At 40.9% G+C, this 14,858-nt stretch overlaps 1 protein-coding gene across 2 annotated transcripts in view; it reads right to left on the bottom strand.

The window, feature by feature from the left end:
- The window catches only part of kiaa1549lb (KIAA1549-like b), a 65,096-nt gene that overhangs the window by 18,271 nt on the left and 31,967 nt on the right, over nt 1-14,858 (bottom strand). For both annotated transcript variants that reach the window (XM_044030495.1, XM_044030494.1), the window contains 7 exons: nt 12,567-12,786; nt 12,268-12,401; nt 11,353-11,521; nt 5,543-5,602; nt 3,778-3,929; nt 2,323-2,494; nt 1,030-1,193 (listed from right to left, as the gene is read on the bottom strand). In XM_044030495.1, coding sequence (XP_043886430.1) covers nt 1,030-1,193; nt 2,323-2,494; nt 3,778-3,929; nt 5,543-5,602; nt 11,353-11,521; nt 12,268-12,401; nt 12,567-12,786 — 1,071 coding nt within the window. The remainder of the gene's footprint in view (nt 1-1,029; nt 1,194-2,322; nt 2,495-3,777; nt 3,930-5,542; nt 5,603-11,352; nt 11,522-12,267; nt 12,402-12,566; nt 12,787-14,858) is intronic.

Genomic DNA, 14,858 nt, shown 5'->3' on the forward strand with positions numbered 1-14,858 from the left:
CTGATTTCTGAGGAGCTGCTTGAGTTGAGGGTTAGGTGTTAACTGGTTATGATCAAGGTTACACTTCAAGTCCTAAGAAGAATAGCTGTGTAAGCCTGACTGTGTGTGTGTGTTGTTCTGTCAGACTATGAATCTTACTGCGCATCAAAACAGGTCATATAGGAGCAATTAGTAAATACAGAACATAAAAAGAAAACAAATGGATACAATTATATTGTATATGACTCCCCACAGATATTGCTGCACTTTTGTCAGTCTCAACGAACACAATATCTACTCATCTTTCGTTTACTACTGAAAACATCTTACTCGTCATAGACACAGTTGTCGGTTTGTTTATTATTATTATTTAATTTTTTTATATTATTATTTATTTATATATAAAAAAAAAATCTGATGTATTCAATTCCTTATGTGCCATACACCACCACACCTGTACATAAGAATCTGTTCAGTCAGTGGTCACTGCAGAAACATAGTCATTACTATTACAAGTTAAGAAAAGTAGTGATACTGTAATTGCATATAAGAATTCACTTTTTAACCCTTTAACCCTCACTTTTTAACCCTTGCAAACAAATGCAACTTTAAAAATGCTTTATACTGTTAAAATGTCTAATTTAGCGTGTTCGTGTACAACTTCAGTTTTTATTTAAATAAAACATTTTGTTTTTACTCTGGAAATAGCAATAGCAATAGCACTTACTCACAGGACATTTTTTGGCCCTTTTATGGTTAAAATAAGCAAAAACAAAGTCCAGAGGCTTAGGTGTTAAAGGACTAATCGAAGACTTACATCACTCGTATAGACGCACACTGTATTCTGTAGTTTTTCATATATGCCCACTTCAGGGCAACAACTAATAATCATTTTCATAAAGTTCATAATGTAATAAAGAATCAGAAAACAAGAGAACAATATTTTTGTCTAGCCAACAAATCATTACATTTTAATATGAAAAACAAACACAGATCTTTATGACTGTCATCTTCCTGATGGGCAAGCAGATTAAAAAAAATGCCACAAACCTTTGCCCGGGGGTTGAGGTTACCGATGGCATCAGCTTTGAAGTCATTTTTGTTCTTCCTGCACAACACGGCTGTGATGATGATGATGATGAGTGTCACAACAGAGATGGGGGCCAACACTGCAGCGATGATCCAGAGGTTGTTAGGAGGGTTCTTGACCACAGCTGAAAAACAAAAAACTTCCTTTTTTGAATTTCACAACATCCAACTAAAGCTAGTGTTTGTAGCTTTTATCTTCTGCCAGTAGGGGTCTCTCAAGCAAAACAATAACAAGCGGCATAAGACCATGGGAACTGCTGTTCGACTACGATTAGTTGTGATCCATTAGTGACAAATACACAAAGAGAAAAACAAAAGAACGAGGCTAAATAGTAGAACTGAAGAATTTCTTCTGGATGTTTCCGAGTAGAGTTTAGCGCAGATGTTACAGCAGAGACAGTTCATCGGACGACATCATTAAAAGGCGTTTAAAATGAAATCATCTGTTACGTTGAACAGAGATATGGATTTCTATGGAAGAGCGTTGGCTAATGTCAGTACACAAATATCAAAATAACATTAGTGTTATTAGAATTGTTATATATTATATCTTAAATAACCACGGTGCTGGCCATAGCAGCTTTGCCAAACTGCAATAAGTACATCCGTCATTTCATTCGGACCACATTGACTGATTTGCTGTTTGTCCCTAACTGGCCTGACCTGAGCGGCATTCAGCTGAGACACACAATAGCCAGATAGACATTTAAGAACAAGTCACAGAACAACGGCAGCAAAAAGGGCGGCCAAAATTCCAATTTCCACTGCACACAATGACTTCCAGTGTTTCGGGGGATGAAGCTTTGACGGGATCACGCTGGATCAAATGTTCTTTTTGTGTCGGCTGCTATTGCTTTTATAGAATTACCAACCGCTAACTTTTAACTCTAAAAAAAAACGAATTGCCGGTTGACTTGTTCTACAGAAGTATAATGTGCTTGTCCTGCTGAAATGTGCAGAGGCATCCGTTACGCCCACGCCGTGTGACACGACCGACAGATCCACCTGATATACTGCAAGCCTGATTCAGCTGTTGTAGGCAAACAATCTGTGAGAGAATGCAGCACACTCTCCCTCCCTCCCTCCCTCCCTCCCATCCTCAACATCTCCTCTTCACAAAGGCAGTGGGCAGCACTGCAGCCCAAACAAGCACTGTCCTGCAGCAGGGAGCATTTTCAGAGAGAGCAAAGAGCTTTTTCTTCTTTTCTCTTCACCGGTTCCATCGTGCGTTTTTGCTTTGCATGCTGTGCTTACGTTCCGCTTGCAGTTGGACAAAGTATCCCAGGGTGAGGGCGATCGTCTGAGAGTCCACCGTGTTCAGGACCTTGGCAGCCGACGTCCCCAGTAGAGGCAAACCATGTTGCTGAACATAGTAGGTCATTTCCGCGGGATTCCTCAACCCCGACACCCTCCGGATGCTCACCATCTGATTGGGAAAAGAGTGAACACATTGTTTCCATAAACGACAGTGCAATGTACATATCTGACAGTCGATTTGTTAGTTACACCGTCTAGAGGTGCTGACTCACTGCCTCCTGCTGCCTTAGACAGTGATTGTCAGTTATTAATGAAGGTACCCAGTGATTTACCACTTTGTTATCATAGCACTGTTCAAATGTAAACAGGCAGGGAACAGGGACAGCAATGTTTTGAGAGATCAATACTTGTGTGACACATAAAAGTCTTCTGGTTTGAAAAGTGAACCACAGAAAGTAGGGTGGAAATAGCAGTTAGCCACCAGGGGGCGACTTTACTGGTTGCAATTTTGAATGGAAATTGGGTTCATGTTTTGATGAAAATAGATGTTAAAGCGCCAATAAGAGCCTGGTTGCAGGTGACATCTGTGAACATCTTTTGCATCTGGAAGACTACATTCATTTTTATATACATAGTTATTCATTTTAACATATATGTATATTTATATATATATACGTTATGTTTAACATACTGTACAGGTAACCTAGTAGCTTGTTAAGAATTGTGTAAGGTTGTACATGGAAAAACACTCAACATCCATGGTTCTCAACATGTGGTACATAAACCACTGAACTTCCTCTGGTGGTACAACTTGAATTTGTGCATAGAGAGTGAAATAAGTAACAAATAAATCATCTTTTTCACTTATCTAATTTCACTATACCAGTGTGTGAAGTACATGTGAGGAGGAGGAGGAGGATTTTCTGATTGGGAATAAATCTGCCTCCTGTGAATACTCGGTAGCTGACTTTGCACGGCCTATATACGCCACTGTATTTTAACGTTGGCGAGAATGGTGTGACTTCGAGAGCTCAGTATATTCTCAGCTGGTACTTGGTATACAAACGTTTGAGAACCACTGCACTGCATGATGTAAAAGCTTCTGTTGAGGATGAAGGCTGATGAAGCAGCCGTAAACGACACAGGCTCCTGTCAACTTTCTGGACTACACAGTTTTTAGACTCCACAAAAGCAGGTACAAATGTACAATAACTTGCATTCACACAGGGCTGTGTTGTGGGGGTAATGGTGCCTCCTTAGTTACTTAGAAAAAAACATTCAACCTCAGGGTGACCACAACTAATCACACAAGCCTGCGTATCAACACGCCAACAATTATAAATTGGACTAATGTGTTAAGAAGACGTCTGGCTAGCATTCCGTAAGAATCTAAAAAGAGAGATTGTTGTTACAAATTCTCAGATCTGGCATGTCCTGACGGGAACTTCTTACCTGGACAGTGTAGCTTCCTACGGCCGTGGCTCGTCTGAAGCGAGTGCCCTGCTGGCCTGCCAACACAAACAACTCTGCCAGCCGCTGCTCCATTAAATTGGCAAAGCTCTGGTATTGTCCCTCCAGGCTGACGTTATCCACATCCTGGATCACTGCAAATGTAGACAAAAGAGAGAGGACGGCCAGATGGCTGTTAAAAAGGGACGATAAATGATTCGCTAGGAACGAGAGCACACAAAGCGAGGAGAGAGGCAGAATTAGAAACGTGGCAAGGGGACACAGAATCTACAGTAAGTGTGCATGGATATTAACGGCATATCAGTCATTTTAAATAGTACTGTTTTGTCTATTGTATGTTTAAAGTAAACTAGTTCATACAGGGCTGTTTAATTATGTTTGAGGTGTGTGTTTCATCCTTCGTCAAAAGGCCGTCATGGGCTAAGATGACCCAGTGTCTTATTTGCTTGAAGTTCCTCTTCACATCCTATTCACTGTAAGTAGCCCTCACAATACTGTAACAAATACAAGGCATACAACACTGAAGAATCATGTTTGGTGGTCAAAATGAACAGTTCCACTCCAAAAAAACGTGGTATAATACATCATTTTGCATTTATACAACCAAAATCCAAAATATTAGCACAAACGCACATATTATTTGTATCTTTCGTTTGATGAAAACTGTTTTTCATCTTTCTGAATGGTCTAAAATGTACTCATACATTTGCATTCTACCTTTTTTTAGATAGCACACAACTACACATCTGTGCACTGATGCTGGCTGATGCTGATAAGATAAAAAAAAAATCCCAGAGGTCAAATCACAGTCTTTGATCTCCAGAAAACTTTCAGCAAAATTACTACAGTTACATTTAAATATCGTCACTTTGTTGGAGGAAAGACAAAAGAATCGACAATTTTTGCCGAATGAGAAAAGATTACTATGTCACATGTAAACCAAACATGGGGGTTGAACAGGGTTCAACCCCAAACAGGGTTTGAAAAAACAACGTTTTCAGCTATTTTCTCACTTTTGAGTTTAAGCAAATGGATACATGGATATTTTGTGTATAATCAGTGGCGGAAAAAGTTGTTTAAAAGCCTGCTTTTACTAACTTTTCCATCCTTACCAGACCTGCATTAATGTATTATTCACCTAAGAATCATCATTGATGCTAAATGATGTTCAGAGAAGCTGCTATTGTTGGTCTTTGTGTCTGAGAGAAAAAAACAGTGTTAATCAGCTACTGTGTATTAATTTTCTACCCCAGAGTGGCCAAACATCACCCAGAGCGGCTTAAACTGTTTTTTATCAACAGCTGAAAAACAGATGTACTGGTTGTACGTCTTGCTTTGTGTGATTAAATCTCATTAAGGGATGACCTTGGACTGACTCGGCCTCTCATCGCGGTGAGTGCAGGGTTAAGAGCTACATGGCCTGAAGTGAAAGGCCCATCCATTATACAATACAGCAGTGTGGGTGACTTTGAAAGCTACTCCTCACTACAGTTTATAATAGAATATAGGCATTAAAACACAGTGCCCTGTATGAGATTAGAATAAAATAGAAAAACAACGTTGTTTGTCATTATATAGGATACAACAAGACAGTGCTGTGCATTTAAAAAATAGAATTCATAACTGAATAGGTTTGAAACATGTCTGTCACACACTAACCACTAAATTTGTTCAAGACTGTTCCTTTATATGCAGGTCACTGTAGCACAAGAGGGCCAAGCGCTTTTACCAATGAATACAATCCTACCTGTAATAACCCAGAAGTCTCGGGTTGCAACGGAGGTGTTCAGATTGTGATACTCCAGTGCTGCAAAAGGGAGCAAAAAAATATTACAAAAGTGATTTTTCAATTTTTCTTATCTACAGTATCTACCATCCTTTTATTTTCCTGTAGCAAGAAAAATTAGATCACACCACACTACAGTTTAAAGGAAAATACTGAAAGCTGAAACTAAACAGTTGAACACAACATTTAGGGAAGCCAAGTTAAGGTGACTGAAGGGTTGCCGGTTCAAGTCCTCACCAGGTCAAGGCTGGGGTACCCAATCCCCATTGTTCCTTCTTAATTGAACACTGTTAATTGACCTCAGCCACAGAGGGGCAACATCTAGTGTGTATACATGGAAGGGTTGCGCTTGGATAAGAATCTGACGTGCAAATCATCTACTGAGGTGAAAAGGAACAGCCGAAAGACAAAAAATAATAATAAATCAAGTTTTATCTACATTTAAAAAAACAACAAAAGAAAACTTGAATCCAAAAAAAATCCCCCCAAAAAAAAACTCACATCTGTCCCCATCGCTCGCTGGTCAACACAAACTAAGCATTTGACAGAAAGACAAATGCAGCCAAACGTATTTAAATGCAAACACAACATTTTCTCTCCAAGGCGTTCGAATCAATCCAAATGTCACGTATTACACATGATGTGCATCTGGACCGAACCATTCACAACACCTGTCGTCTGCTCCACAAACACATAAACTTATATTAAAACAAAACTTATTTTTTAAGGTTGTATTTTTCCATTGCCGTTAAAAGTCTAAAAATGAGACTTTGCCAGCAGCCTCACTTATAATCCACCCGGCAGAAAATGTTGAAGAGCAGAGGAGGCGGCGGAGTGAAAGAGCTGATGTCAGCACAGTCCGTCCTCCACCGGCACCACAGGAACACGGGGAAGCCAGTGCTACAAACCGGCACTCCGTGGTGGTGTGAGATCTCGGGCCTTTTCTGTCAGAGCAGAGCTAAAGGTGACGCGAGAATCCCCCACTGTTAATTATTTACTGAGGTAATTGGCTTTGAAGTGAGGAGACAGCCGCTGCCGGCATATGCTTACACCTCACGTGTAATATCACCAGCGGTGAGGCTACAAAACAAACAGAATCACCGTCACACGCTGGTTCTCTCCTGTCCTTCTGTGTCGTCTTCTGTGGAGGGATTTTAGCTCTCTGCTGGAGTCTCTTTGCATCTCGTCATATTCCTTTGCTTTCTACATCATCCCGCAGCCCGAAGGTAACTCTACTTTCTGATTTGATTCAATCACAAAACGGAGTGAGCTTTAATTCACCGTTCACTGGCAGAGAATCTATTTATCCTGACTTAAGCAGTGTGTAAAACAAAACTGCGATCTGACCTCGGTGACACTCTCAGGAGCTGCGTTCTTCAGTTAAGAGACGCAGCCCCCGTTTTTTCTTTTAAGATAGAAGACACACGTGTGTGGATCTCAGTATCTGCACAACAGAGCAGTCTCAGACTCTGAAGGAGCGATAATCTGTCATCAGATATACACGGTCTCGCTGTTTATCAGTCAATTAAGCAAACGCTTATGACAGACTGTGATATGTTGTGATCATATCGCAGCTAAGGGGGCGTTGTTCGGCCTGACAGAGAACAGTGTTCTTCAAAGAAATACTTCCCTCCACGCATCTCCTGCACATATAACGTGGCTGCTATTCATCGCACCCGATGAAGACTTAACCTGGTCCACTGCTGCGCTGTTGTGCATAATCACAGAAGTCACCTGTGTAACCAATCAATGAATCAATCGAGTTACGTGTAATCATAGAATGGCTTGTGTTCAGGACTGGCTGCTAGGACCAGTCAAAGTGATTTGGCACTGTCCATGGTGCTGAACAAGACACACACACAGATCACACTCATCCACTAACCAAAGTTAGTCTTCTCCTGGTGAAAGTGCAGACTGTAACAAACTGAGGACTTTCCCAAGCATACTGTATGATCCAACTACAACAGCGTTCATGTACTGGAGAGGCTGTTCTTCCAAGAGTAGCTTACTCTTCCAAAAAGTGAAATGTCAGCTCAAGACTGTGGCCCTTGCCTAAAATACATACAATACAGACTTATTGTAAGGCAATAAAAATCAAATCATTTTTATTTTAAAGTGATTTTCTGGCAATAAACTGTCCTTAACTACAAGTTACAAGTTGCTAAGTTACACACTAGACCTTTAAATTATCCTAACAGCTGCAATTGCGGTTTTTGCTGCAATGAACAGAAGCAAACTGAGGAAAGACATTTCTGTTTTGAGCAGGTGCTTAAACTGTGTGGAGTGTGTCAGACAGATATTATCTATCCTCCTCCTCCTCCTCCTCCTCCTACTCCTGTGTGAACAGCCCTCGGCTGAACATGAATCCCCGGTTGTAAACTCCGCGGAATGCGGTCCCGGAAAGGAACCCCGGGGTTTGATAAGATCCAGTTAATCCTCTGGCCGTAACTACTGCTTTGAAAAATATGTTGTGATCCAGGGAAAAGCCTGGTTTATTTGGCAGCTGCTTTGACCCTGAGCAGGATTTTAGCATAGCCACCAAACACGGAAGATCAACCTCTGGAGGAATTCAAGCACTGCAGCTGGTCTGAGAACAATTTCTTAACCCACAACCAGGCTAATGGCTGCCTGCCGCTTAGACCTGAAGCACGACACTGAGGCTGGGACACTTTCACTTTCGAAAATGTGACATGGAACACTGTGTCTACATAGGAGGGATAGCATGAGCAGCACATTAGCGTAGCAACATCAGCAGCTTCAGGTGCATTCAGGCACAAAATTATGCCTTAACCCAGTTGCATTTTGGAATCATTCAGAGCTCAACACACACACACGGTGTGGTAAATCTTAAGAAAGGACACAACTATATTGATTATACAATCTAATCTGTTCCATCAGATGTGCCCTGAAACAAACTCAGCAGAGATGACCGGAGTCAACGTGCTGAAAGGCCACTGTACAAGGCAGATTGATTTTAATCTGACGACTATCTATGGGAACTTCAGGACAATCACATCACATCACACGGGACGTGTTGCATCCTGTTTGGGTGAATACATGGACGCTGTTGATTGCAATCGCTTTAACACAATGGCGGATAAATAAATGTCCCCGTCTGAAAGTCAAGTTCCCGTGGCTTTTGTTTTCGCAATCACAAGGAAACTACTGTACATGCACAGTACATGTACTAAATGGGTAGTTTGGTTCCTGTTGGACATCAATCCTGCTTCCGGGACATTTCTGGGAGGATACTGTGTGTAAATGGAGTTAATCCTTTTCAGATTCCCGGTAGGTGACGTCACACAATCCCATCATGTAACACTCGCAAGTAAAATACTGTCATTTTGGCAGGAAGCCGCACTGTTCAAATCCACTGACGTAAGGTAAACACCAGGGCCAGATTTGATAATGTGAAGATTTCCGGGTCCCTCCAGACCTTTTTTTAACAGTAAAAGTAACATACAAATGCATAATACTTTTTAAATGGAAATGTAACCAAATCTAAGACAAAAAGATTCTGCGTTTCTTTCACATCTGGGGTCAAATAACACAATAGTAGGTGTGAATGTGTGTATCTGTCTGTTATGCCTGGGTTTCAAAGCACAACTCTTTACCAGCCGAGATAAAGCAGATGACATGGGACATTGTCTGCCCCACTCTCTCGCAGACCATAAACAATGCATTATAAAACTGAAGCGGCAGGCCATACAAAATCTGACCGAGGATTGTGATTGGACTGCTGGCCGGACTATGGACATGCCTGATATATACAAAACAATTTGTCAGGCAACTTGTTCACTTACCAGCTTTTTCTATTGCAAAGTAAAGGTGGTGCATTGCTGTTGTGCCCCAGAATACCAGAGACAAGCAAACATTTGACCAAATCACCACAGATCCCAAGAGAAGGCAAAGTTCGATTACTGCCGTAAAAAAACATTCTACAAGGTACAGAATCCAAAGCTAATGAACTTCAATATCTTGTTTATTTTACAAGCTGTTATTGCAAAATATAAGCCTTCTCCTGAGTCAGACGAGGGAAAACAAGGTCAGAATTAAGTCCACTCTGGCTGTTTACATACTCGTGAAAAGCACCCGGTTGGATATATTCACTCTGTTAAGTTCTGCGATATATTGCTTGAGCTGGCACTGTCGGCAGCAGCTTTTCCTGCCACCATGGCGGCATAAGCAAACGGATTCATGTGACATTTGAAACTCCATTTCAGCTGCTGCCGAATGTTTACTCTGAATGCACTGTGAACAAGGTCAAGCAATCTGTGACTCTTCACCTCAAGGGAATGGCGAAGCACAATACAAATGACGCCTCATTATAAGTCAGGGTTCTGCATCTGCCACGTCTTCCCTCTGCTGAGCAGTATATACACATACTTCCCCAGATACACTGGTGGGGATAGAACCAGGCTGCACACTGGGACACAGCTGGGCTCGCTCTTTAGACTCCTGCTGGTTCGCTGTCACTTTTCATTTGTTTTTTTTCTTGGAGGATACCTCCAACATAGACAGAGCTTCAGACTGAGCATAACCGCAAAGGAGGGCAAGACGAAAGACACGGGCTGATTTTTGTCTTGGCTCAATTGATAATGTTTAAATGGGTCCGTCATTATACGATAACAATAGTGGCAAAATGCTTAACAACAGCTGGGCAATATAGATGGTTTAATTGATATATAAGTGTATGATAAGGTATTATACAGGTTTGGGTACCTATTTTTTGGAATATGTAGCTATTGGCCAGGTTGTCAAGGGGTCTGTCTAATCCATAGACTAGTGGTCTCAAACCCACGGCCCTCAGGCCACATGATGTCAAGTTATAAGGGAGTTATTTCTTCATGTTTCTTCAAGTAAAAGATTAATTTTGCATCATAAATAGATTTTTTATTATGAACTATATATTGTTCCATATCAACGCAGACACTTTTATTTTGAAATTCTGTGAACTATCTATCATCACTAACATTTTTATTGTGATATCATGACGGAATATGATATTATTTTAAGATCATGTTAAGATCATGTTGCCCACTCCGACTTTTCCCCAAAAAAATGACTCCACTTCAAGAAAGAAGTGCTTATATTAAAGTCTATGAAGTATCATTGGAATTATAGCATCAGTAAACATTTACTGAAGAGTTTATGGTCTTTATCACTAGTTTTAGGTCTTCAATGCAGCGTGACGTCTATTTGGTCAATTCTGGTTCTATTTCGAGAAAAATAAATTATTATTAAAGGCATGTTTTGAGATTATGATGATTGATTTGACACTGCATGAATGACAGTATGTAATAGCTTTAGGAGGTTGTGTCTGATTGTCCTGTTTTGTACTTAAAAATGTATCCCTGTGATCATAAAAGCAGCTGAACTAACTGAGAGACTGGAAATCAGTCAGACTGCTTTGTTAAAAACACAGCCCATGTGAACTAAAAAAGAAAAGCTCATAAAACAACCACTTTCACTTAATCAAATCAACCGCGGTTATGACGGTTTTATCACTTTGCACTCATAAAACCATTAAATAATTCACTTTTTTGTGTGCGTAAAAAGGAAAGATGGAAAATTGTACCAAGTTTCTATTTCACTTTAAAATATAAATAGAAAAAGTAAATCATTACACAAAATGTCTGTAGAATCTAATTTGTATCCGGCAAAACAAATGACTCCCAAGACACAAGATCTACTTCTGTTGTCTCCCTTTGTAACGTCGTTCAATTATTCCTGACTAACAGATGTACTTCAGAATGCAAATTGTTACTTACGCTCAGCGATGATAAGTGGTGGATAAAAGAGGAAATAGCCGACCAGTTCAGCTGACAGCTGACCGAGGAGATTCGAGGCAGTGGTGCCATTAAGGAAGACAGTGCCATTACTCACAGTGTAGACCAATGACACAGCAGGAGAGCCTGCTGCTTGGGTGACACTCAGCATCTGGGAGAAAAACAAGCAGAGCACAGGCTCAGAGAAAGATGAGAAAATAGAGAAAAACACACAACACATTCCATTTCTGTAATGTGCAACTCTGTAATAATAGGGGAAATATTGTGGAACAAAATGAAATGGAAAGAAACTCAGTTGATATTAAAGACTGACTTCACCAAGAAGCAGTGGGAAACTGGCAAGACATGAAAAGAGTGCAAAATACTCAAGTATCAGTTTTTTGTTGTTTTTTTCCACCCGTGCACGACCGTCGAATTAGCTTTAATACAGTGTGCACTTTGAAGTGGTAGCTGATTAAAATTAATACAAACACTGCCTCACTAAACATAATTAATTAACATCGCTGGAAGGAGGTCTTGTTTAAATGCCAAACGCCCGATGGGAGAGTTTTACACGGAAAATGCACACAATTTGCATCCATTTGTAGCTGTCAAGTCAAAAACACAGGGCAGGGTTGACGTGTCAAGGAGCATATGTGTTGATGTTCTACCTATTCTAATGTCGACCTATTGTCCTCAACTCTAAGTGACTTGTTGCTTTGTTTTTATACATGATCTCCTACTGCACCCTCTGTCAGTACACTGTTCTTATCTAGTGGATTTCTTTCCAAGACTACGCTTTGGATAAAAGAGTCTGCTAAATGCTTTGATGGAAATCTATTGAAGTACAATGACACCAGAATAAGGCGAAGATCAACACAGTGTTTTAAGGATGACACACTTGTTCCACGACAGTACCTGAACAGAGAGCCTGCTGTTAGTGCTGAGCACTTTGGCCTGCGCTTCTGAAAACACCTTCTCCAGCCGCCGTTCCATCATCTGAGAGAATCTACAGGAGCGAGGATTATCACCTGCTCCCACAAACTGCAGCACTGCAACACAAGAACAAGTGTGTTCCTCTCTTTTTTTGTCTTAACTTGCAATGCAGTACTGTCATTTCATCGTCAGATGTCGCTAGATTTTATTTTATTTTTAAATCAAACCTAGTTTCCACTCAATTTTTCTCCTGCACCATCTGAGCTCAACGGATGGCTGACCTGTTTTCAGCTGGAAGCCTGTAGCTGCGCTGGGTCTCCATAATGCAGCTGGGAGGGGCAGGGCTGTTACCATGGGGAGATACTGTCGCAGGTCAGCAATCAGCTTATCACGGCCATAGGAGTTCAAGCCTTCCAGCACAACTGAGGGGGAGTAGACCATGTCCCCTCCAGTCACGTGATAAGCCACAGTCATGTTGGGAGAGCCGAACACAGTCTCCACCTGAGGAGTAAAAATAGATAATTACTTGTATTTGTCCTTTTTTTAAGTCAGTTAATAGCACACTGAATGTGGCTGATTGCAAAGAGTAACTTAAAGGGATATTTGGGGGGGGGCGGCGGTTGTGGAGTAATGGGCGTTATTTAGGTAAAACTAACATGTCCTTCCACTCTCTTTCGGCTGCTAAATAATCCTTCCGTTTGTTATGTAAAGCTCTGGAGAAAGTTTGTGATGATGAAGCCCGCTAGCTTAAATGCTAGCGTAATAGCGATAAAGCCCGCTAGCTTAGCTTAAATGCTAACGTGTTAGCGATAAAGTCCACTAGCTTAAATGCTAGCGTATTAGCGATAAAGGCCGCTAGCTTAGCTTAAATGCTAACGTGTTAGCGATAAAGTCCACTAGCTTAAATGCTAGCGTATTAGCGATAAAGCCCACTAGCTGAGCTTAAACGCTAACGTGTTAGCGATAACGTCCGCTATCTTAAATGCTAACGTGTTAGCGATAAAGTCCGCTAGCATAGCAGGCGTCGGCATGACCAGAAGCCTCTGTCTTTGTTAAGAAGTACAGCCAAAGATTTGCGCTGTAAAAGCCACGATTTAGTTCTTCTGCAATGTGTTTTTCTTTGTCCATGTTCACTCCACGGTGAAAACACACGCAGCTTCTCGAGGCAGCAGTAACAGTGAGGAGCCTCCCAGCAGCAGCAGTAGCCTTTCAAACACAAAGTTTGTATGTTTTAAGACCCCCAAAACTGTGATTTGAAACATTAAGTGGCTTCTTTGAAATTACAACTTGCATATTCAAAAAAATACACATTTGTGCTGGGCCGACTTGTTAGTTTGCTCATGGCGGGTCACAAAATGTGTGACATACAGTGGACAAATATTCAGATGGAAGAACCAGATCACGATTGAAGTATCATTTTGCCGTGAATGGGGACAGCAGAGAAAACAAGTTTTCAAACAAGAGCCTTTTTCGTTGGCACTATTTTTATACTTTATCCTCCACATGAGGGTCACAGGGCGCTGGTGCCAGTCCAAGCTGACATAGGGCAGAAGGCGGGGTACACCCTGGACAGGTCACCAGTCCATCACAGGGCCATATATAGAGACAAACAACCATCCACTTCCACACCTACGGTCAATTTAGAGCATCTAATTTGCCTAATCCCCAAATCTGTAACCCATTGTAACACACTGCCTATTCATAACTTCAACATATACCTCAATTTAAAACAAAAAAAAACACCCACAAATGTTCCTTTAAGACCAGACCAGTCTCAGTGTCTCCTTTGGTAGAGTGTTTCAAGATGTAGTCTCTGACCACATTCAGCATCAGGTGTGAACATACGTTTGGCACAGCAAATTTGTATTTTAATGCAGGTTGTAGCTACAAAACAAGCCTGACAAACACAGCACGGTATGTTTGTACACTGTATGGCTGTGTATTTATGATCTCTGCATTCACACTGCAGTCCGGCCCGAGACACTGCACTCCAGCATGGAAATCACTCTTTGCCACACACTGTGCTCTCTGTTACAGCTAAAGTAAAATGCTCAAGTGGAAGCTGGCTTGTGACTTCGGCACAGATTGCCTTAGCTAAAACCTTGATTTAGTGGCAATTTTGTGAGTTTTATTTGGTTATCCAGTTTGTTATTCTGCATAATTCAATAAGGCAGCAGCTCAATCAATAAAAGATGGACGAGGACATAAATAAAAGTTGCTGGCTTAGCACATCTCAGCAGTGACGGACAAAAACAGGCATTAAATTAAGGCATAAAACCTTTCCGTGTTTAATTATTTGCTCTTCATCAACCATGGATAGGATTTTTTATTTTTTTTTAATGAAGATGAAAGCTGTATTTAGCACAGAATTCTAATACATGTTCAGATTACTGTTTAAAATCATTTATGCTGTAGCACTTTGGGCTTAACTTCTGATCTTTCAAAAATCTTTCCCGTGAGTGCAGTGTAACTTGGAAATGAAGCAAGCTTAGATTCAATCGAATAAAACATTTGGGAGGAAATAAATTGAATGTGTATAATATTTTAAGAAACTCTGAGAGATGGACTTAATC

The sequence above is a fragment of the Solea senegalensis genome, linkage group LG7, assembly GCF_019176455.1.
Source record: "Solea senegalensis isolate Sse05_10M linkage group LG7, IFAPA_SoseM_1, whole genome shotgun sequence".
NCBI classification, from domain to species: Eukaryota; Metazoa; Chordata; class Actinopteri; order Pleuronectiformes; family Soleidae; genus Solea; species Solea senegalensis.